This window comes from Podarcis melisellensis (assembly GCF_964234715.1).
Source record: "Podarcis melisellensis genome assembly, chromosome: 9".
Lineage (NCBI taxonomy): Eukaryota > Metazoa > Chordata > Lepidosauria > Squamata > Lacertidae > Podarcis > Podarcis melisellensis.
In genome coordinates, this window is record NC_138541.1 from 16,020,153 (window position 1) to 16,043,803 (window position 23,651).

The window sequence follows — 23,651 nt, forward strand, 5'->3', positions numbered from 1 at the left end:
TACCTCAGGTTACATATGCTTCAGGTTACATACGCTTCAGGTTACAGACTCCACTAACCCAGAAACAGTGCTTCAGGTTAAGAACTTTGCTTCAGGATGAGAACAGAAATTGTGCTCTTGTGGCGCAGCGGCAGCGAGCGGCCCCATTAGCTAAAGTGGTGCTTCAGGTTAAGAACAGTTTCAGGTTAAGAACGGACCTCTGGAACAAATTAAGTACTTAACCCGAGGTACCACTGTATTAAAAGAGGATTACCAGTAGATCAATTCATGGAGGAGAGGGTTATCAAGGCCTATGAACCATGATGGCTGTGCTTTGCCTTCACAGTTCGAGGCAGCAATGCTTCTGAATACTAGTTGCTGGAAAACCCATCTCTGAAATTTGCAATGCAGTTCTCCAGAAAGTGTTGTGTACCAAAAATGCAAATAAATGACTATACGTTGGTGAAAATAACACCAAAATGCATTATATTAGAAGGAAATGCTTTGCAAAAATGTTCATGTAAACATAGTGACAAGAAAAGTTTCATGACGACTTCTTTTTTTTATTAAAAAATTGCCAATTGATGTGGAAATGTGAACTAAATTTAAAATTTGAACAATGCAAAGCTGAGAGATCCTAGTACTGAAAGGAACCAAAGCTGTGTTCCTCCTCATGACTACCCTATTATGTGATACCGAAACCTTGAGGTGAGTAAAGAAGGTGTGACCTGCTGTGAAGTTGCATTTTCAATGAAGAACGGCTGAGAAAATGAAATAACATCAAAACTGCCCCACAGATTCCCTTGTTGTTCCTCATCTCTTTCAAAACCCACAGAGTCTCTGCAGGGACTTTGAAAGAAGAAGAAGAGTTTGGACTTGATATCCCGCTTTATCACTACCCGAAGGAGTCTCAAAGCGGCTAACATTCTCCTTTCCCTTCCCCCCCCCCACAACAAACACTCTGTGAGGTGAGTGGGGCTGAGAGACTTCAGAGAAGTGTGACTAGCCCAAGGTCACCCAGCAGCTGCATGTGGAGGAGCGGAAACGTGAACCCGGTTCACCAGATTATGAGTCTACTGCTCTTAACCACTACACCACACTGGTGTCGAAAGGTTGACACCAAAACTGCAGGGTGGGATCCTAGAGCGTTGAGCTCAGTATTCAAGCTGGCCATCGTCTCCATGTCAGGTCCATGTCTAGGAGACATATGCCGTCCCCACAACACACCAAACACCCCTTCCCCCCTCTTTTTCTGGATTTCTAATTGTGGGCTTAATTTCCATCCCTTCCCTTCTAAAATTGGGGGAAGCTCTGTCCCCTGCACATAAGTTCAGATTGCTATGGCATCTACTTTGAGGTGTGCTTGAAACGAAGGGTAATTGATTGTAGCCTCGACTGCCAATCAGCCACCCTGAAATGCAGGCGTCTGGGCTTTTACTCCCCTGTCCTATTGTTTTGTACTGAGTTGAATAGGATCCAAAATGCAGCAGTCTGATTGCTCCTAGAACAATAGGATCCAAAATGCAGCAGTCTGGTTGGTCCTAGAACAATAGGATTCAGAATGCAGCAGTCTGATTGGTCCTAGAACAATAGGATCCAAAAGGCAGCAGTCTGATTGGTCCTAAAACAAAAGGATCCAAAATGCAGCAGTCTGATTGGTCCTAGAACAATAGGATCCAAAATGCAGCAGTCTGATTGGTCCTAGAACAATAGGATTCAGAATGCAGCAGTCTGATTGGTCCTAGAACAATAGGATCCAAAATGCAGCAGTCTGATTGGTCCTAGAACAATAGGATTCAGAATGCAGCAGTCTGATTGGTCCTAGAACAATAGGATCCAAAAGGCAGCAGTCTGATTGGTCCTAGAACAAAAGGATGCAAAATGCAGCAGTTTGATTGGTCCTAGAACAATAGGATCCAAAAGGCAGCAGTCTGATTGGTCCTAGAACAATGCAGCAGTATGATTGGTCCGCAGGAGCCACCCAATCCTGGTGGAAGTGAATCCACAACCTGATTGGCCTACAGGAGAATCCCGGAATTAGCCAATCACGTGCAGCCCATTGTGTAAATAATGTATATAAAGCAGATATTGTGGGGGAACTTCCATTCCTCCTCACGACTATGAGCTGAATAAAGAGCATGAAATCCACTCTTGACTCCGAGTATATTTCACCTATTAAATCCTGCTTTCCCCCCTCCAGACTGCCCTGTTACTTTTACCTACATAGCAACTACCCTTTTGTGGAGGTGTCTTCCAGGCTCAGAAACCTGAGTGTCTGGCTTCTGAAAGCACAAGGCCACATACGCATGAGGAATATGGGGCATCTGGCTCCGTTGTCACTGTCCTGGCTTCCTTCCCGACTTGCCCAGCACATTATCGACCATTACAGCTGTAACTTAGCACAGCAGCTCTGCCCAGCTAATCGGAGTTGTTTATGTCTTCAGCAGCCTTCGCCCATTCCTGAGAAGTGTCGCTAATGAGATGCTGTCAGCTGCAGGGATGTGAGGAACCTCTTGCACTCGCGGCGGATAATTCAGGAGGCCATTTCAGCAGCTGCCCAGACTTGCTCAGAGAGAAGATGACTGCCTTTCAGTTACAATTAGTCCGTGCGCTCCACAATCTTTGGCAGGCTGCAACAAAAAGGCCAGCTTCTCTGAATCACTGCGCCAGATTCTGGTGTTTTCACTTCAATGCCAGGCTGTACAGTGGGATGCAGCTTGGGGAACCTCCATAGTTCAGTGCTAGAGTGCCTGCTTTGCATTCACAGAACCTCAGGTTCAATCCCTGGCATCTCCAGAAAGACCCTTGACTGAAACCCCAGAGAGCTGCTGCCAGTTTGTGTTAACAAGATTAGGCTAGATGGACCAAATGGTCTGATTCACTATAAGGCTGCTTCCACGTACCTACGGGACCACCTCTCCTGGTATGCTCCACGGAGGACCTTAAGGTCCACAAATGGCAACATTTTGGAGGTCCCAAGTCGCAAGGTGGTTAGATTGGTCTCAGCTAGGGCCAGGGCCTTTTCAGTACTGGCCCCGACTTGGTGGGACGCTGTCACAGAATCATATAATCGTAGAGTTTGAAATGCCATCTAGTCCAACCCCCTGCAATCCAGGAATCTCAACTAAAGCATCCATGACAGATGGCCATCCAAGCTCTGCTTAAAGACCTCCAAGGAAGGAGATTCCTGTGGGAGTCCATTCCATAATCGAGTGGACTCCGTCAGGAGGTTGTAGACCAAGGCCAGATTTAGAAGCCCTAAACACTGAAAAGATTTTGGTTCCCCCCATATATATCTAATTCAAAATATAAACAATAATAAACTGTAAAATACCCCCCCAAATGAAACAAAACCTACAGTATGATGGAAAATAATTGTTATTTGTGTATACTTCCACTTTATTTATTAACTTACTTGTTATTGTTGTATTTTTTGGGATGCAGGTGGTGCTGTGGGTTAAACCACAGAGCCTAGGACTTGCTGATCAGAAGGTTGGCGGTTCGAATCCCCACGATGGGGTGAGCTCCCGTTGCTCAGTCCCAGCTCCTGCCAACCTAGCAGTTCGAAAGCACATCAAAGTGCAAGTAGATAAATAGGTACCACTCTGGCGGGAAGGTAAACGGCATTTCTGTGCGCTGCTCTGGTTCGCCAGAAGTGGCTTAGTCATGCTGGCCACATGACCCGGAAGCTGTCTGCGGACAAACGCCGGCTCCCTCGGCCCATAGAGAGAGATGAGCACCGCAACCCCAGAGTCTGTCACGACTGGACCTAATGGTCAGAGGTCCCTTTACCTTTACCTTATTGTATTTTAACTCCATTTATTGTGGGAGCCTTTTTCCGTGACCTGGGAGAAGAAGTTGTGGAGGAGGACTGGAAGAAATTAAAGGATTATTTACAAAAACACTGTAAATTGTATGAATGTTAAGAAAGATGTAAGATTAGCAACAATACGGCACCAAGAAGTTAGTTAAAAGGAATATGAAGATAAGTGTAATTAAAAGAAAAGATAAATTTTGGATAAATACTATGTTAAAATTAAGTTTTTAAAACCGGGATCTAAATTATCTAAAATTAGGGATATAATATTGGAAAATTATATTATAAGAATTGAAACAAGGTAATAAATTGCTGGTAAAGTTTGAGATTTTGGAATGCAGGAACAAGAGTTGTGAGGAAGTCCAATGAGGTGAATGAAATGTGGATATTGAAAAATTATATGTTATTCTGTATGTTTTCTTACTGTTTAAACAAAATTTTAATAAATATTATTATTGTGGGAGCCTTTTTTTGGTTCAGCTGCACCATGTGGTCTATGGTGAATTCGGCAATGGAAAATTTCTGTGGCACCCCCTTTCCCTTGATGCATATTTTGCTTAATGGTTAATCCAGTCCTGTTGTGGACTGTACTTCACTGGAGGTTTTTAAGCATATCCACTCTGGCCTCAAAAGAGTGCAAAAATAGCTACAGTGTGAGCAGGGCTGCATCTGGGGTATTGTGGCAGAGAGAACAGAGTGCTGCTTGGGAACTATTTTGCATGTACTCAGCATAGGGATGTGGTACTTTAGGATTCCATCATATTGGGCAGGTCTCTCATGTTCTTTGCTGCTAACCAACGTCAAAAGGAAGTTACTCAGCACTTCTTATTCCCCACCCATCCCCCTTGAAGCGGTTTCATGGACAGTATATTTCCATGTTCGCATTGTGCCATTATTCCTCATCCTGTAGCTCCAACAAAGGCAGCCCTCTTTGCTTTCCCCTACAACATACTGGCTCCAGAGCTCCAAGAGGTCACAGGTCACAGAGGAATCCATCGAAACAGGAAAGAGAGCTTCCTCGGTCCAGCTTCAAACACTCAAAAACCTGTTTCCTCTCTCCGCCACAAATAAAATCCCCAACCGGGGATTCACTGCAGGTTCATTGTGAAAGCAGCGGCTTTGAGACAGGGAAGCATCCACAGTCTTCTATATATGAGAGAGTCGCTGCAAAGTTCCCACAAGCCAAGAGAATGAGGGAGGTATTCCTGCTGCTGAGCTTGCTGGCCTTGGGGTGCAGCACTGCTGAAGTTGAAGCAACCAGCGCACCTGCGGTGGAGAGCGAAGCGGAGAGCAGCCACCTGGGCTTGACTTCACCTGAGACGCAGGACCTCAGAAATGTATCGGCAACCTCCCTGCCTCCTACTTCAGAGAAGCCGGATGCTTTGCTGAATGCAAGCCAAGAGGAAGGTGAAAAGCACAGCTCTCCTCTAGCCACGAAAGAGGCACAGGGGTTGCAAACTCCATCAGAGCAGAAGACACCCTTGGCCCTTACCGTAACTCCTAGCCCAGGGAATAACAGTGACGGCGGTTCTCCCAACGGGAAGCGATTCATCCTGCCTAGCAATGCAGGGGTTCCTCCACCATACCATCCTTGGAATCGCCTTCCTCCAAAGGAAGTTTCTGAGAAAAACCAAGGGACTACGGTGAGCAGGTCTTCCAGACATTCAGATGATAGCAGCAAGCAGAATGCAGATCTCAAAAAGCCCAGCTTCGAAACCACCAGAGGAAAGTAAGCAGAACCGTTTAACTCTTTTCCCCCCTCCTCTTTGCTCATTGTACCTAGAGAACCCAACTCAACTCGTGGCATCCTGTGCAAGGCTCCTTCTTGTGCTCAATTTGGCCTGAATTCCTGGGATAAAGGCCTGGAAGTGTCCTGTAAGGTCATAGCTAAAGAGGGTTGGCTGCTCCAAATTGACAAAGTGCAGTGATGGGAGGAGTGGCTGTGATCCTGCCACTGTTTAAATCCTGTTGATTTCATTGGGAGATAAAGCTGATATGTGCAGGATTTCAGCGAGAGTCTGTAGTGCAAGGTATTGCAGTATTAAAAAACAAAACAAAACCAGAAATTTAGTAAAGGGGAAGAGGGGTTTAGGAATGTCCTGTCCTGTGCAGCACCTGGTAATTGACAAATGCTTTATTGTTGCATTGACAACATACAGAGAGAACACAGCAAGCCATTGTTTTGAGGACAAACCATGGTTTAGAATCCTAGATCCAAGTTACAGTGGCCAAGTTATGCACACATTGACCACACCCCTCACAAGCCCTGCTTGGCACTCTTGACTGTATTTGCCTGACTTGAATACATATTCTTGCTTACCTGAGTGGAGGATCTCTCCACCTGGGGTGTATGGGGTGTTCAGGGAGGGGTAGTAGGGATTGGGCACACATTGTGCCCCTTCTGGATATGTTGATCTTTGGTCCCCACCTGACACTCAGCTCTCATCTGTGGCTCCCAGAAGCTGCCTGCATGCGACAACAGCCCACCCCAGGAATGGCTTCATTTGGCCGGCTAAACCAGGTGAAGATAGGCAATGGGTTTTGAATGCTCGGTGAGTTAGAGTTGAGAGCCAGTGTGGTGTAGTGGTTAAGAGTAGTAGATTCGTAATCTGGTGAACCAGGTTCGCATCTCCGCTCCTCCACATGCAGCTGCTGGGTGACCTTGGGACAGTCACACTTCTCTGAAGTCTCTCAGCCCCACTCACCTCACAGAGTGTTTGTTGTGGGGCAGGAAGGGAAAGGAGAATGTTAGCCACTTTGAGACTCCTTAGGGTAGTGATAAAGTGAGATATCAAATCCAAACTCTTCTTCTTCTTCTTCTTCCCCTGCATGAGGAGACAGGCTCCAGCAGATTGAGTGGACAAGACCAATAGTGGGTCCAATGGTCAAGAAGGCGGTTTTTGTATGTGCTGTAGTGAGGGGCAGATGGGGTTTGTCACCCTGGGAAGGTACCAGTCTAGGAGAAGGAAAACTCTGATCCTAAACCTCTGCTGCCTTGAGGGACATCTTTGGGAGAAGTAAAGGCTAAGGAGTAAACCCTACACAGATTTGGAGTGGAGTCCCTTAGCCTTACATCTCCTTCTGGTAACTCCTGCAGCCAAGCTGGTGCCAAACGTATTGCTCTGCTTTCCTTTGGTCCACATTAGTGAGGCTGAGGGGGGGGGGTCTTGTTGTCTAGGCAGCCCATACACACGGCCCAGGTTTGCACCTCAGAGAGGTCACTTCTGCTAACACCACAGTTTGACTTCACCCTCAGAGGCACACTCCACTGTCTCTCAAGACAGATCGATGCCAGCAACCCCTCTCTCCTCTAAGAAACTTAAGATATGATACACATGGCTGTCTATTTCTCTCTCTCCCAGCTTTTATCCTCATAGCAACCCTGAGAGGTAGATTACGTTGCGAGGTGGCGATTGGCCCAAAATCATGCAGTGAGCTTCATAGCTGAGTGGGGTGTTTGAACAGATGCTCCTATCTAGAATTAGACAGATGACATCGTCAGATTACAACTCCCATCCTCTCCAGGCAGCACGGACAATGGTCAGGGATTTGTGGGAGTTGGAGTCCAACAACAGCTGGAGGGCACCACATTGAATACCCCTGCTCTAACCATTACACCACACTCCTGGGTGTTAATTCTAAGTTGTTTAAAAATCTGAGTCATTTAGCTTCTCTCAGGCCAGCGATCCAATGAATGCTTCCTGGAGAGTACATTCCATTTGACCTAGTGGGATCTACTTTGGACATGCATGGAACAGCTCCAAAGAAAGATGGATGCAACCCATTCTAATCACCCACTTTTTTATTTTTGGAATGCATTTGCCCAAATTACATGAATAATGACTATGTGGCGAAATTAAGCCATTTGTTCAGATGGTATGTGCAGGGACAATGTGTACAAATTATAAGAGCATTGAAATGCTTAGTGTTTCCCCCATGTGCATTTTTGCTGTTTCTGCCTGCTGAAATAATAGCATTATATTACAGAAATAAATTTAACACTATGAACCAGACCGGATATTAAAGGACTATAAGCCTGGAGATGAATCCAGCTTTGGAAAACATATTAAAATGTTCCAGAAAGGAGCAGAAGCCCACGGCTTGCACACTCCCATGTTTTGTAGAGCTGTGGTAGGCACCACAGGGAAACAGATGCAGTGCAGGGTGTTAAGTTGGGGTACAAAGAACAAAAATTTTGGTCACTGCAACTTCTTTAGCCCCTGACTGGGGAAAGTGTGATTAATGGAGAAAGTGAGTAGAGACGAGTTCTTCCTCCTCTCTCATAGTGCTAGAATTTGTGGACATCCAATGGAGATTATTGTTAGGTGTGTAGGACAGATCAAAGAACAATTTATTCACAGTGTTAAACTATGGAACTCCCTGCCACTTGGATGGCTCTAAAAGAGGATTAGACAAAGTCTTGGAGGCCAAGGCTATTAAGAGCTACTAGCCATGATCTATTATCATGCTGTTATCATGCCTTCCATCAGCTTTGCTGAAAAGCCACAAATATTTGACTTCTTTCCAAATATGTCCACTGCTGCTGCCTACAAAGCTTCTGTAACTATGAGTGAAAGATTGAGATTGCATTTTTTTCCTCCCTCCTCCCTCCCCAGTCCCTTTTCCTTTTGTGAGGGCAAGGACTTTCTCGTTGATATTCGAAAGCTGCCCTGGGAGCCTTTTTGCTAGAACTTTGCTCCTAGTTTAGTTTAGTTTATTCTGTCTCCCTGCTAAGCGCAGAATAAGTCAGTCTTCCCTCAAGCAGGTGCTTTCCAGCTCTTTTCGACTGCAACTGCCACAGTGAGCATGATCATGTTGGCTTGGGCTGATGGAAGTTGTAGTCCAAAACCTCTGGGAAGCACCAGACAGGGGCAGGCTGCAATCAGGCCCCTTGGACCACTCAGGTGCAATTACATTACAAACATTCCAGGTAATCTGACAGCCTTTCCTTTCATCACCTTTTCATGCGAAAGGAGAAGGAGGTGCGATACAACCAGCCACAGATAAACCAGAGCTTGCTTTTTTTATAAAAAAGGATGTTAATTGCAGAAAACATACACCCGGTGGCTTACAAAACACACACAACCAAATCTAAGTACATGTTTTCCCAGCTTCCCTCATGCAGGGAAGATTACTGGGTATCATCGTGACATTGTGTGCTTGTTGAACAGTGTGAGAAATGTAGAGCCAAGAATCTAATTTGTCTCTCAAGACTCCTTTGACTGTGAAGGTGATGCTTAGCTATGAGATTATAATCACAGGGGGAGAAATATTTCTTTCTGATCTGGACCATCAATAGAAGCCTGGCAGTGGGTTGTGTTGGGTTTTTTTTTGCTTGTTTGTTTTTGCCATCTTCCCAAGTGCTGCCGTTTAACATGATAGCAGAGAACTCTTCTCTCTGAAAGCTGCCAGAAGTGTTCCTACTTTTCTTCTTGCTTCACTTCCAGCACCAAATTGCAAACTTTAAGAACTTTTCTGCACACACGCTTCCATTCCATTCACACAAGGTATCCTAATGCCAGTGAAGGCAAGGCCTTTTGTTCCAAACTCCTCGACTCTAGCGATGCCGCACACCTGCTTGCTGTGCTTTGCAGAAGACAGAAGACGCACCTGCCTCATCCAGCGCCATTTGCATAACGAATATCGCACAGATAAGAAATTTAATGAACACTCCAAAAAAAAAATCAATGCGCAGAAAGGCCTGTGATAAAGGTTTTTGAAAAGGAAATGCGACAAGGTGCATCCTTATCTTCTGAGAAGTAGCTTCTTACATTGCCACCTGTTGGAAGATGAGAGGAATTTTTCATGCTAAGGAGCTCAAATTGTGCATGTTCTCCTAGTTAGGAGTCGCACATCTTAGAGCTAAAAGTTCCATCATCCTCTTTAATAATAATTTTATTACCTGTCCTTCGCCAACAGGTCCCAGAACCAAATTACAAGAAGTTAAAGTTCAGTATTAAAATCAGTTAAAACAAATTGCAGTTACAAGGGGCTTGGGAGGGTCCTTTTAGAATTTTATTGTCTCAAAAAGTGAGGATGCAAGAGGGGAGGGCCAAAGATTCAGGAAGCCCCCTCCTTATCTGCCTACACACATTATTGCCTGTTTTGTGGTCCTGTCACTAGGGATGGGCAAATTGTTGACTTTGGCTTCTCCTAGCTTCACATTTAAGATCAGTGCATCCTATTTCTCAATCCATTTGCGATTTTATATATATATAAAATAACTCATTAAAAATTAGTTAGGATCTTAGGGTACATTTCCCCTCTAATGCACACATTTTGGTAGGCATTTATTTTTTTACAAGCAATTGCCCCTAATATGGAACATTTGGAGATGTTATTTTCACATTTTAATGCAAGCTTTCCCCAAATATACAGATTTGTGTATACTTTTTTTTGCTCGGGAACCGCCCTGTAAATTTTTGAGAAATGCAAATTTTGCAGGATAACGGCATTTCTGTCCACATATTGTAATGGGAAGTGCAAACCGGGTAGGTCTGCATTAGAGTGCAAGCTGAACTGAATTTCTCCCCTTTCCTTACTTGACGCAGGAACACAGGAAGCCACCTTCTATTAAGTCTGACAATTGATCTGTCCAGCTCAGTTTTGCCTACACTGACTGGCAGTGCTCCCTTGGATTTCAGACTGGGGTCTCTCCCAGCCCTACCCTGAGTTGACAGGGATTGAAACGGGGACCTTCTGCTTGCAAAGCAGAAGCTGTGCCACAGAGTTATGGCTCTGCCCCTAATAATAAGTCCAGAGTGCCAAGGCGAATAACTCTTTCTCTTGCTTGGCTTCAAGCGAGCATCATGCCTTGATAGCTGAAGCCAAATCAGAGTGACAGTAATGCATCCTACTCCGGCCCTGGAATCTTGAACAGGTGAAGAAGTCTTCTAAGTTCATAACTGGCTGATTTTAGACCCTCTGCTATAATAACAACACTAACACTAACACTAACACTAACACTAACACTAACAATAACAATAACAATAACAATAACAATAACAATAACAATAATTTATTATTTATACCCCACCCATCTGGCTGAGTTTCCCCAGCCACTCTGGGAGGCTCCCAATCAAGTGTTAAAAACAGTACAGCGTTAAATATTAAAAACTTCCCTGAACAGGAATCGCCAGATTAACTCCCCTTGATCTTGCAAGCCTGAGAATGCGCTGGAAAAGAGAAGCGGGTGCCCTTATGACCTGCTCTTTCTGTAATTTGTGGTCCTTATGGTTTCTGTGTTTCATATAAGTGCAAAATTGTAATTTGATTTCCTCCCACCCTCATAATCAAGCAGTAAATTGTTGTAAACTGCTCTGTGGTCCTCAAATGAAAGAACGTACGTATATTTAACCAACAAATAAAATTGTATAAAGTAAATCACTAACTAGACATTGTACCATATCCTAAGATCATTACAGTGAAGAGTATTTAAAAAATAAATATCGAGTAAATAAAAACATTTATTAGCTCAAAACCTGCATGCCAATTCACTCTCTCAAAGCTTCAGCCTTAAACGCCCTTCATGTGTGCGCACTTGTCTCGAAAACAGCAGTGGTTGACTCCCACATTAAATTTAGCAGTAAAGTAATTCCCTGTTGCTCTGTTTACATGGTGGGTTCAGTTTCGCTCAAACCACTGCTGTTCCTCTATTTTTACGAGCCTGTCAATGCTGAAACCTACAATCACTCGCTCCCACCCAGCATCACAGTCGCCCTGTGAATGGCTCCATGGCAGTGTCAGGTGGCTGCTATATTAAATTTCCACAATGCAATACAAAATGAAAGGAAAGCACTGGGCGACTTTGCCAGGGCTGTAAGATCATCGCTTGCCTTGTCCTGACTCCATCAACCCTCCCTTGTCCACACTTGCATGGGGAAAACAATACAAGGGTGGGACCCATTGAAGTAGATCGGCCAGTGCAAAGACTTTTGGCTGTGCAGTGCAACTTTCTTTTGTTCTCCTCTCCCCTTGCAACCTCTAAATCTGTTCTGGGTTTCCCCCAGTCCTCTGGAGTAGCTTTGGGGAGGGCATTGGGGGTACATGGGGAGGGAAGACGGAGGAGAGGTTTCATTGCACAAGTGGAAATCCTTGCACTATCAGATCTGATTCATTGCCTACCACCCTATGTCTGTCGCATCAACAGCAAAGTACTATGAAGACCCAGTAAGTGCTCAGAGTCCCACTGTTGAGGCTGGGTCCTGCAATGGGATCTGCTGCCTCCAGCTCTATTGCCATAGTTGCTCCAGAGGTGATGGAAACAGGAGGAGCATCTTCACACAAACCTTAGCAAAAGAGGTACCTCTAAGAATCTTGTTCTTTGGGGCTAGACTGAGTCCAATACAGGACTCCAGAAATGGCTTGAAAACAGTAAAGAGATTTGATAGCTAAGCACTGATACTTCAGGTATCAAGAGCAATACCCATTGTTTAGAGATCAAGCAGAAGAGTCCTGTTGAACACATGCTCTGCTTGCGGGCTGCCAATAGGTATCTGGTTGGCTCGTGTGAAAACCTGATACTTGGCTAGACAAATCTTTGTCTAGCAGGCTCTTCTGGAACCAAATGGCAATTATAGCAATCAAGGAGATGGAGCAACTATCCTCTGATGAAAGGCAACAGCATTTGGGGGCTTTTCAATCTTGAAAGCCGATGGGTTATGGGAGAATTGATAAAAAGTATATAAAATTATGTACGGCGTGGGAAAAGTGGACAGAGAGAAGCTCATAAGACTGGACCCTTGTGTCACCCACCCAAGGGAAATATACTTGGTGTCAAGAGTGGATTTCATGCTCTTTATTCTGCTCATAGTGGTAAGGAGAAATGGAAGTTCCCCCAGAATGTCTGCTATATATATATACATTATTTACACAATGGCCCCCACGTGATTGGCTAATTCCAGGATTCTCCTGTAGGCCAATCAGGTTGCGGATTCCCTTCCACCTGGAGCTGGATTGGGTGGCTCCTGTGGACCAATCAGACTGCTGGATTCTGGATCCTATTGTTCTAGGACCAATCAGACTGCTGCATTCTGAATCCTATTGTTCTAGGACCAATCAGACTGCTGCCTTTTGGATTCTATTCAACTCAGTACATAACACCAAGGAAGCTGAATTTTAGAACATTCAAGACAGGTGGAAGGCAGGTCTAGGGGAGCACAACCAGTGTGGCCACACAGGGTGCAGAGCTTCTTGGGCGTTACAGGGGGTGGATTTTGGTGTCACACAGAGTGCCACTGAAATCTGAGACCCCGAGGTCTCCAAGGTCACCACTGCTGGAGCAAAAGATGGCTACTGTGCTCATGTCCAGCTTGAAGGCTTCCAAGAGGCCTCTGGTTGGCCACTGTGAGGGCAAGAAGCAGGACTAGGTGGGCCTTTGGCCTGATGCAGCAGGACTCCTGTATTTTTGTCATGCGGTGGAAAATGTCGCCCTGGGTGGTAAAGTAACCACAATTTAAAAATAAAATAAAATAAAATAAAATGACAGCATGCTGGATACAGGAACCAGATGATTCACCGTCCAAACATTATAGCTGCTGCATGGACAAAGGGAACAAGTGATGAGAGAAAAGAAGCGTTTGCCACAATGCAGTACAAAGTGTCAAGGCCTCAAATCCTGCAGAAAACACATGTTATTTCCTTTCCATGTTATTAATTATGTAGTACAACCTGTTCTGGAGCAGAAAAGCACATTCTTGGCAGGGTACCCTGTGAGGCGACTCATACCTGAAACCTTTAACCACTGCTTATGGTTTAGCCTGGTATTCCTAATCTGCCTCATACTGGGTCTGTCAGATATGAGGGATAGATGGGTTTGGTTCTCTAAGCAACATTTAAAGCAATAAAGGCCATTTAAGTTATACAGTGGTACCTCGGGTTAAGTACTTAATTTGTTTCGGAGGTCCGTTCTTAACCTGAAACTGTTCTTAACCTGAAGCACCACTTTAGCTAATGGGGCCTCCTGCTGCCACTGCACTGCCAGAGCACGATTTCTGTTCTCATCCTGAAGCAAAGTTCTTAACCTGAAGCACTATTTCTGGGTTAGCGGAGTCTGTAACCTGAAGCGTATGTAACCCAGGGTACCACTGTACAGTAATAGGTTTTTGCTGGATGCTACAGAGGTCCCGTTGCAAATTTTTATGCCTGTTCTGAGGTGTTCTCAATGTGAGATCTTCCAGATGAGACCTCCTAGATTTTTATTGTGTTAATAAAGTCCAACTGACCCAAACCAGAAACCAGGCATTTAATGTCACCGGTCCTATGCTGCTACCCTCGCTTTTACTTTCTGTTGATGACTTTTCATTTATTTTAAAAGCCAGCAGGCCTAAAAAATAATAATTCTTTTGCAGCTGGTCTTTTAGCTGTAGTCCCGTGTTGCTTTTAAAGGGTTTTGTCTATGCCGCTGTACCCCCTCCCTAATATTTTGTGATACGGCAGTATTTAAATACTTCTACAAAAAAATACGTAGCAGAAACTGCACCCCTTGTCCACATAGTGTGGAGATGCCCAGTTGAAAGCCCATTTTGAGTTAGTTTTGGAAACCACACTACATTTCAAAAGCATGTATGCTTTTGGTATAAAGGTAAGGTAAAGGACCCTGGACAGTTAAGTCCAGTCAAATGCAACTTTGGGGTTGCAGCACTCATTTTGCTTTCAGGCCGAGGGAGCCAGCGTTTGTCCACAGACAGCTTTCTGGGTGATGTGGCCAGCAGGACTAAACCGCTTCTGGCACAATGGAACACCATGACGGAAACCAGAGAGCATGGAAATGCCATTTACCTTCCCGCCACAGCAGTACCTATTTATCTACTTCAACAGGTGTGCTTTTGAACTGCTAGGTCGGCAGGAACTGGGACAGAGCAACAGGAGCTCACCCCATTGCAGGGTTTCAAAGCGCTCACCTTCTGACTGGCAAGCCCAAGAGGCTCAGTGGTTTAGAGCACAGCTTTAGCACTGAGGGCTGACCTCATGCCCCCAGCAAGGGGGCATGCGCCTGCCCCAGACACAATGCGATCACACGGTGCATCAAACAGTGGCAAAGCCTGGCTACATTTTCTAATGGATCAAGGGTAAGGAGCCTGCAGCCTGGGGAGCAAATCCACACACACACCCGACACTGATTTGCAGCCTAAATGTTTTTGGGTGGTGGGAGCTGTCTTTGAACTCTAATCCAGAGTGGTGTTTGAGAGCATTTGCGTAGAAAGTAGCCTACCTTTTGTGCAAAGGTAAAAGTTTCATGGGTGAGACATGGGTGGAGCCTAGGACTTGCCAATCAGAAGGTTGGTGGTTCAAATCCCCGCGACGGGGTGAGCTCCCGTTGCTCTGTCCCTGCTCCTGCCCACCTAGCAGTTCGAAAGCACGTCAAAGTGCAAGTAGATAAATAGGTACCACTCCGGCGAGAAGGTAAACGGCGTTTCCATGCGCTGCTCTGGTTCGCCAGAAGCGGCTTAGTTATGCTGGCCACATGACCCGGAAGCTGTACGCCGCCTCCCTCGGCCAATAAAGCGAGATGAGCGCCGCAACCCCAGAGTCGGTCATGACTGGACCTAATGGTCAGCGGTCCCTTTACCTTTACCTTTAAAAGTTTCATAATTGGCTCCAAACACTTTTGGCTCCAACCCTGTCCACCACTGCCTTGTGGCCCTTGGGAAGTTGCACAGAAAGGAATGCAGCCTTGGATCGGAAAAAGTTTCCCTGCCCCTGTGATAGGCAATGGGGGCATCCCCCCCCCCAGTGCAGCCCTCCCCACAGCGACTTTCATCCGGTGATGTTTGTTCACCACTTAGAGAAAGAATTCTCTCTGAGCTGTGTGAACAATAAAATTGCATAAGACAGTATACTGTATATATATAAAAACCCAGTGCATTAAAACAGCTCAGCAATTAAATTCAAGGCAAACACACATCCAGAGCACAGCAGGAGACAAACGGCGCATGGATTGCTTATCCATTAAAAACCGTGCTTTCCTCCCACATCTCTGCTGCTGTTCAGACAGCAAGTTCAGCCGCCCCATCGCACACTATTAATTTATCACTGCGCTTAGCATGCCATTAGGTCTTCCGCAGATGCAGGGATTACAGGACCTGGTTTGTTTGTCACTTGTTTGCTTTTTTTGCAAATTTGCCTGTGTTTGCATGACATGCAATATCAACTTGCATGCAGGCAAGAAATCTGGGGGTTATTGCATCGCACCACTGTAAACATGACTTTGGTGTTTCTCCTGCTAAGAACATAAGAAGAGTCTGCAGGATCAGGCCAGCAGCCTATCTAGTCCAGCATCCTATTCTCACCCGTCCTGAGGTTTCCAGCAACTGGTATTCAGAAGCATACAGAGTCTAATATAGTGGAGGTACTATTAATCGCGTTCCGATGCTGTGGGAGCAGAGAACTCAAAAGGAGAAATAGCTCTATAAAACACTAATATGACACCATAATTCAACTTCCTATTGCTATTATTATTGAATATAAATTTATAGAATTATAGAATTAAATACAGAATTAAAATATAAGAACTTTTTGCAGAGCCTAATATAAGAATATTGAAAGACTGATATGATTGTGTGTTAGGGAAGGTTGCCATCTGCTGGGTAATTTTAGGAACACATGAACCATGAATCATCATAGAATTGTTGAGTCGGAAGGGACCCTGAGGATCATCTAGTCCAAGTCCCTGCAATCAGTGGCGTAGCGTGGGGGGTGCAGGGGGGGCCGGCCGCACCGGGTGCAACATCTGGGGGTTAGGGTGAGGGGGCGCAAATCCACGGGTTAGGGGGCGCAAATCCATGGGTTAGGGGGCGCAAATCCATGGGTTAGGGGGTGCAAATTACTTGCCTTGCCCCGGGTGCTGAAAACCCACGCTACGCCACTGCCTGCAATGCAGGAATATACAGCTGTCCCATATGGGGTTTTAACCTGCAATTTTGGCATTATCAGCACCACACTCTAACCAACTGAGCTACTGCTGTGATAGGAATTTTGAGGTCTTGGATATATGTTAAATGTTCATAAGTGTACCAACCAAGCACGTACATAGATCAGCACAGGAAGACCAACCTGAAACCATTTTGATTCCCAAACTGAGCAAATGTTTTCTCTGCAAGGTCAAAGGAAAATGGAAAAGCCTCCCCATTGTCTTTTCCTTCACAAATCCTGTCTTAAGATATGAATAGCGTGTGAAGCTGTGACCTGGCTCAGGAACCACCGTATTTTTCGCTCTATAAGACGCACCAGACCACAAGACGCACCTAGTTTTTGGAGCAGGAAAACAAGAAAAACAATATTCTGAATCTCAGAAGCCAGAAGAGCAAGAGGGATCGCTGCGCAGTGAAAGCAGCGATCCCTCTTTCTGTTCTGGATTCTGGGATAGCTGCGCAGCCTGCATTCGCTCCATAAGACGCACACACATTCCCCCTTACTTTTGAGGAGGGAAAAAGTGAGTCTTATAGAGCAAAATATACGGTAAGTATTTATCATTACAAAAGACTGGCCAGGCTCACGAAGCTTTCCCCACCACTTACCTCACCTGCATGCTAGAAAAAGACGAGCCTGATAACTTTTAAAAGATGCTCCAAAAGTGCTCGGAGCCTTTGACACCTGAGCTGTATATTTTCGGAACCCATCCCATATTTTGTGGTAGCATTCTCTGTAATTTGGAAACTTTAAAAGCTGTTTTAATGTTGCGTTTTAAGTTGCTGTGAACTCACTCTCTGGACTTAGGGTGGGTAATAAATTAAAAGGAGGAGGAGGAGAAAGAATATCAACAATAGTATCAGCAACTAGTGCAAATCCATAAAGGGAGCTTCAACACACATTATAATAAGTGGGAAGTCATAAGGAATTGCTGAGAGAAAGTAGGGGGAAGTGATGATCTGAAGTAAAACTGGGCGAAACCACCCCGTTTTTGCAGGGTCACTTGTCTCCTGCAAAAATGAGGGGGGGTTCAGAGGCCCTCATGTTATATGGCTGTGGGTGGGTCTCTGTGTGTTTTGCCATGATGGATATGAGTTGATAGAGCGTAGGGCTGGGCAAATACATCACTCTTAGGCCAGGTCTACACAGATATAAAAAACGCTATGGAAATGCTATGGAAGAAAACCCACTATAAAATATATATATATGCAATTAGCCATTGAGCTTTACACCGCCACCTGGTGTCACATTTTTGTAACACACATAATGTTATAATTGCAGCTGTGTGGCTGACTCCCTATTTTTCCTCTCATTTTCGAAGTCTTAAATTCCAGTTCTTCTTTGCGTTGTTGTTGTTTTAAATTTAAAAATTCCTCATGAAAATTAATCTGCATCTCAATGCATCAATGTGTATCTTTTCCTAAGATACACATTTTCTATGCGATTTTTGTGTCTATATGCATTTTTTTTTTGCACACTTTACCACATTGTATGGCTCCTGGCCAAGCAGTGCACAAGATTCTAAAGTGTCTTGGAACTTAACCAGGGTCTGTGTTCTGTTGGGGGAAATGAGGCATGGTGGAGTCTGCGGTGTCTTTGAAATACGATTTATTTACACATATTTATACTGGAAGCTTTCAATTGAGAGAGAGTTCACAGCATTCACATCTCTCACATCTCACATCCTTCACAGCAGCACAGCACTGGATTCTCAGACATCTCCATGCTTCTTTCCCTGCCTGCCAAGATGGTTCTGGCCTTCACAGCAGCTCACAGAGTCCTTCTTCCCCAACCTCGAAATTTCACAACACACACCCGCCTCCTTGGCAACCTCCCTCCTCACCAGAAGAGCCTCTTACCTGGTTGATGGTTTCCACTGATGAATTAATGACTTGTTCCCCCCACTTTTTGTCACTTTTAAAGACTTCTATCCCAAGTGAGACCTAGGCCTGGAAAAGTAGCTTAGCCTGTATTTTTCATTGGCCTGACATTGTCCCTCCCATACTCCAAATATTACCTGAATCCTAAAGGTAAAGGGACCCCTGACCATTATGTCCAGTCGTGACCAACTCTGGGGTTGCAGCACTTTACTGGTCAAGGGAGCCTGCGTACAGCTTCCGGGTCATGTGGCCAACATGACTAAGCCGCTTCTGGCAAACCAGAGCAGCGCATGGAAACGCCGTTTACCTTCCCACCAGAGCGGTACCTATTTATCTACTTGCACTTTGACGTGCTTTCAAATTGCTAGAATGGCAGAAGCAGGGACCGAGCAACAGGAGCTCACCCCATCGCGGGGATTTGAACCGCCAACCTTCTGATCGGCAAGCCCTAGGCTCTGTGGTTTAACCCACAGCGCCACCCGCATCCCTCTACCTGAATCCTACCTTCCCTTAATTTCTAACATTACCCAACATTCTAACCCTTGCACCCCCCAAACTCTGCTACACCAAACCTGTAACAACGTGCATTTTTTGTACACCTTGTTTGCTTGGAGAATTGCATTGCGAAACTGGAAGAAATGTGGATTTTGAAGGAAGGCTGTTTCTTGTTCATATTGTTTTGGAAAGTTTGGATATGGTAGGCTCCCCTTCAGACCTGCAAGCTGGAAAGAGTCGGGCTTTTCCTCCCTCGCAGGTTCAGGCAGGAATTCAAGGCATTTGCTCTTGGCAAGAATAATGCTACTATTACTAATAAATCTGGTGAAAGATGTTCTCATTTCGCATTAATAAAACTTCACATGACTGGCGCAGTGGTGGGGAGATGAAGAGAATGGGGGCGTCCAGCCAGACTCAGCCAGGGTGGTCCAGGGATGCTGTAGGGATGCAGGCTGAGATCGATGGCTCCAAAACACACCAGCTTGTACCCAGTTAGGGCCTGTGCTGCCAACTGCACCATATGTACAGAAGGCATAAAAGTCTAGCCAACCCCTTAAGCCAGCAGACAACACTCCCTTTGGATTCTAGCACCACAGCCCGCCCTCCTAATATTCTTTTGCTAATGAGCATTCAGATTATCTCATTTCCCCCCTATCCTTGCAAGCTTGCTTTTAAAAAGAAAGGATATGGGTTGTTGGTTATTTCCCCCCTCCTTCATCACCTTGCTTTCCCAAATGATCATTGTTATGAATGATCAAGGCTGGCTCCATGGGGTGATTTGGTCAAGGCATTTGCCAAGGCCCCAAGGCAGCTGCTCCAAAACACATCAGTGTCAGCATGTAATCGATGAGTTATGCCTGCCTTGCCAACTCTGGCATATGCACGGAAGTCTGGCCAATGCAAAGGACCCATCATCAGGACACCGTCATCCGTTTTTACTTTGTACCCAGGAAGATCGGAGGCAGCCGCTTCCAGCCGTGTGGGGTTCATAGGCAGAGTGTTAGGCTTGAACTGGGGAGAACCTGGGTTCAAATCTCCGCTTGGCTGTCAGGCTCGCAGGGGACTCTGAGGCTGTGTCTCAGTCTGACCTACCTCACAGGACTGTTGTGAGGACGATGTTGCGGTGGTGGTGAAACAATGTTTAATGCCCAAAACTCCTTAGAGGAAGCATTATGGTTAAAGCAGGCATGTGGAAACCTCAAACAAAAGGCTTCAAAGTTCATTTGAAAATGTGTTTTCTTGAGAGAAAAGACATTTGGAAAAGTTATTTTGTAAGAAAATATGTTTGAATATACACATTTAAATGTGGGTTTAAATGCACGTTTTCATACAAAGTTCTTTTTTAAAAAAGAATTCAGATCAATGTGGAAGTAAGATGAAATAGTGAACAGAGTTAAAAGTGTTAGATAGATGATTCATTTATTCCAAGCCTGATCCAGCAAAATAATAATAATAATAATTTTTAAATGGTCATATGCTTTTCCCCTTTTCCTTTTCTAACTCCAAGGGAGAGATATTTACCTACTTCCCTTCCCAGCTAAACACATAGAAAGTGTGTGTGTGTGTGTGCATCTTATCTGCTGCAATGTTAGAACTTTCTCTGAAATGCAACCCCAGTGGTGTGATATTCATAATATTGATGATAATGATGATGAAGACGATGATAATAACAACAACGGTAAATTATTATAGCACATTTTTATTTCACTTAAATTGCTTCTTCCTGACAACGCCAGAAGGAAAAAAGGAGCGAAAGGGACAGGGGAAAAGAAAATTGCCCTCAAATCACATCTATAGGTTTACTGCAGGGAAAAGACCCAAACAAGGATTCATACAGAAATATTGATTTTTATATACATGCATACCAATTAAAAAGAATTATTGCCCTGCTGCAGATCCCCTGGAGCCCCCACAAAGAATGGAAAAAGAAACATTAAAGGGACTAAAGGGGAAATGCATTGGCTCTGAAAGCCATTACTCAATAGCTGAAGAGCGACCTTGTCAGAAAGTGAAAGCACAGCAGTATCCTTGCATTCCAGGGACAAACTCAGGTCGGGTGGACTTTAGTCTTTCAAATTTGAGGGATGTCCTATCCAAGGCTGAAGTTCAGCACCCTCTCACCTTTTGTTCTGCTCAATTTATTCTGTCTTCATTGAGAAGCCCTGCAGCGCCCCCTAGGCTCAGCACCCAGGTCGCGCTGCCCTAAATCTGCCTTCGATCTCATGGCGACTTTGAATGGGGTCTTGGAGGAGTTTGGATTTGATATCCCGCTTTATCACTACCCGAAGGAGTCTCAAAGCAGCTAACATTCTCCTTTCCCTTCCTCCCCCACAAGAAACACTCTGTGATGTGAGTGGGGCTGAGAGACTTCAGAGAAGTGTGACTAGCCCAAGGTCACCCAGCAGCTGCATGTGGAGGAGCGGAGATGCGAACCCGGTTCACCAGATTACCAGTCTACCGCTTTTAACCACTACACCACACTGGTACCTCCAACTCTTTCCGTCTGCTTATTGTCACCAGAGTCATCACAGGTTGTTCCGAGAGACGGCCATGCTCTCCAGGCACCTTCCTATGCTTGCCCCATCGCTGCAGTGTGATGTATCGCATTAAAAGGAAGGGAGATGCGTCACCAACAAGGAAACAGATTTGCGTAAAATTATGCAAACTGCTTATCTAGATCTCCAGATGCAAATTTGGAAAAAAATTGTAGAATTTAACTAGAAATGCAATACATATTCCCACACAGTGACCAGGTATCCTCATGCCCACCTAGTTAGTTTGCCCAGGTGATAACTGTTGATGGGCAACTTCAAGTCTCCTTTGACTTTCCCTTCGTTTGGTCCTCTTATCTTTTATCCAAACCTTCAAATAGAGGACTGCCCTCTGTAAACAAGGACACACATCTTCCCTCAGCAAACAGCTGCATCGAGGGTGGAGCCTCTGGGAGGCTTGTTGACCTCGTTTCATTATCCCTATTTTGTAGGTGGAATTCAGAGCACAGTGAGGACCAGCAACTTGTCCATGACACTTACAGTATATGTAGCAACAGACAGTCACAGCATGGACTGTTCCCCCAATTCCCATTTATCTTTTTTTTATTTATGATATCAACTGTGTACAATTTTGCTTTCCCTCCCTCCTATTTACGCAGGAACTGGTGTGCCTACGTTCACACAAGACTCCAGCCCACCATCGTGGTTGACAACATAGAAACGTATGCATCAGGCAGAGCCAAGCCATGCACCTGGATTGCAGGACCCTGCGGATCAAGGTATACTTGTCTTCCACCCTACCCGTCCCAATGGATTCTGATTTTTATAAGCTTGCAAAGTGATGAATTGGAGGACTGGTCCATTGCAGCACACAGTCCTTTTATCGGGTAGAAATTGATTGGCCCAAGGTCATCCAGCTGAACTTCATGGCTCATGACGGATGAGAACCCATGTATCCCTCACCAACATTCAATGTACGAACCTCCACACAATCCTTTGCCAGCTAATTGTTGTGTGGCTTTCAGCTGATCCTAATAAAATGGGTATTTTGCCATGTAACAACTTGAGAAGGGGCCTGCTGGATCCTTCTCAAGGGACCCTGTTGGAAGGGTTGGAAGGGACCTCTCAAGTTGGAAGGGACCCTGAGCATCTAGTCCAATCCCCTGCAATGCAGTTATCCCATATACAGGGATCGAACCCGCAACATTGGCATTTTCAACACCATGCTCTAACCAGCTGGGCTATCCAGTCAAAGGCCAAAGGCCATTGAGTCCAACATAGTATTTTCATGATGGCCAAGCAGATGCTTATAGCACTTGAGCAGGAAAGCCCTTTCCCCTCTTGTAATTCCAGCAGCTAGAATTCAGATGCTCCTTCTCTCTCTCTCTCTCTCTCTCTCTCTCTCTCTCTCTCTCTCTCTCTCTCTCTCTCTCTCTCTCTCTCTCTCTCTCTCTCTCTCTCTCTCTCTCACACACACACACACACACACAGAGAAAGAGAGAGAGAGAGAGAGAGAGAGAGAGAGAGAGAGAGAGAGAGAGAGAGAGAGAGAGAGAAGATCGGCACAGCTGCCTACAGACTCTCTGTGTGAGCCTGACTCCATGATGAATTCCTTGTGCATTTCAAAACTTACTACTGCACCACTGGTGAATTTCCCCCTGTTCCAAACACTCACCATTTCCCACTAGGTGGCAGGTTTGCATATACCTAAGAAAAAACAGAGGCATTGAAGCAATTTAAAATCCATACCATCTCCTCTCATAAAACTCATAGCCTTTTTTTTCAATTTTCAAGTCTCTCTTGCTCAATCTGAGATATTCTCTGACCAAGAATGAGAAGAGAGAGGGAGAGGGAGAAGGAGAGAGAGAGATTGATTCCAGAGACATTCTGTATTTCAACTGGGCATGGATTTGTGTCTCAGAATCTTTTCTTCTTTGAGTCAAGTCAGGCTACAGTATTAGTTTTAGCTCAGATTTTAACTTAAAGAGCTGAGTGCAGTATAACAGATTTACAACCCAAGGCAACCTGAACTGCTTATTTATCCTTGCAGAGCAATATATATGTGAAAGGGACTTTAAG

At 45.0% G+C, this 23,651-nt stretch overlaps 1 protein-coding gene across 2 annotated transcripts in view; it reads left to right on the plus strand.

Moving 5' to 3' along the window:
- The first annotated feature begins 4,886 nt into the window (after window positions 1-4,886).
- MMRN1 (multimerin 1) overlaps window positions 4,887-23,651 on the plus strand; it is a 66,994-nt gene continuing 48,229 nt past the window's right edge. For both annotated transcript variants that reach the window (XM_081924775.1, XM_081924776.1), the window contains exons 1-2: window positions 4,887-5,525; window positions 22,232-22,351. In XM_081924775.1, the coding sequence (XP_081780901.1) occupies window positions 4,987-5,525; window positions 22,232-22,351 (659 nt within the window). In that variant the 5' untranslated portion in view covers window positions 4,887-4,986. The remainder of the gene's footprint in view (window positions 5,526-22,231; window positions 22,352-23,651) is intronic.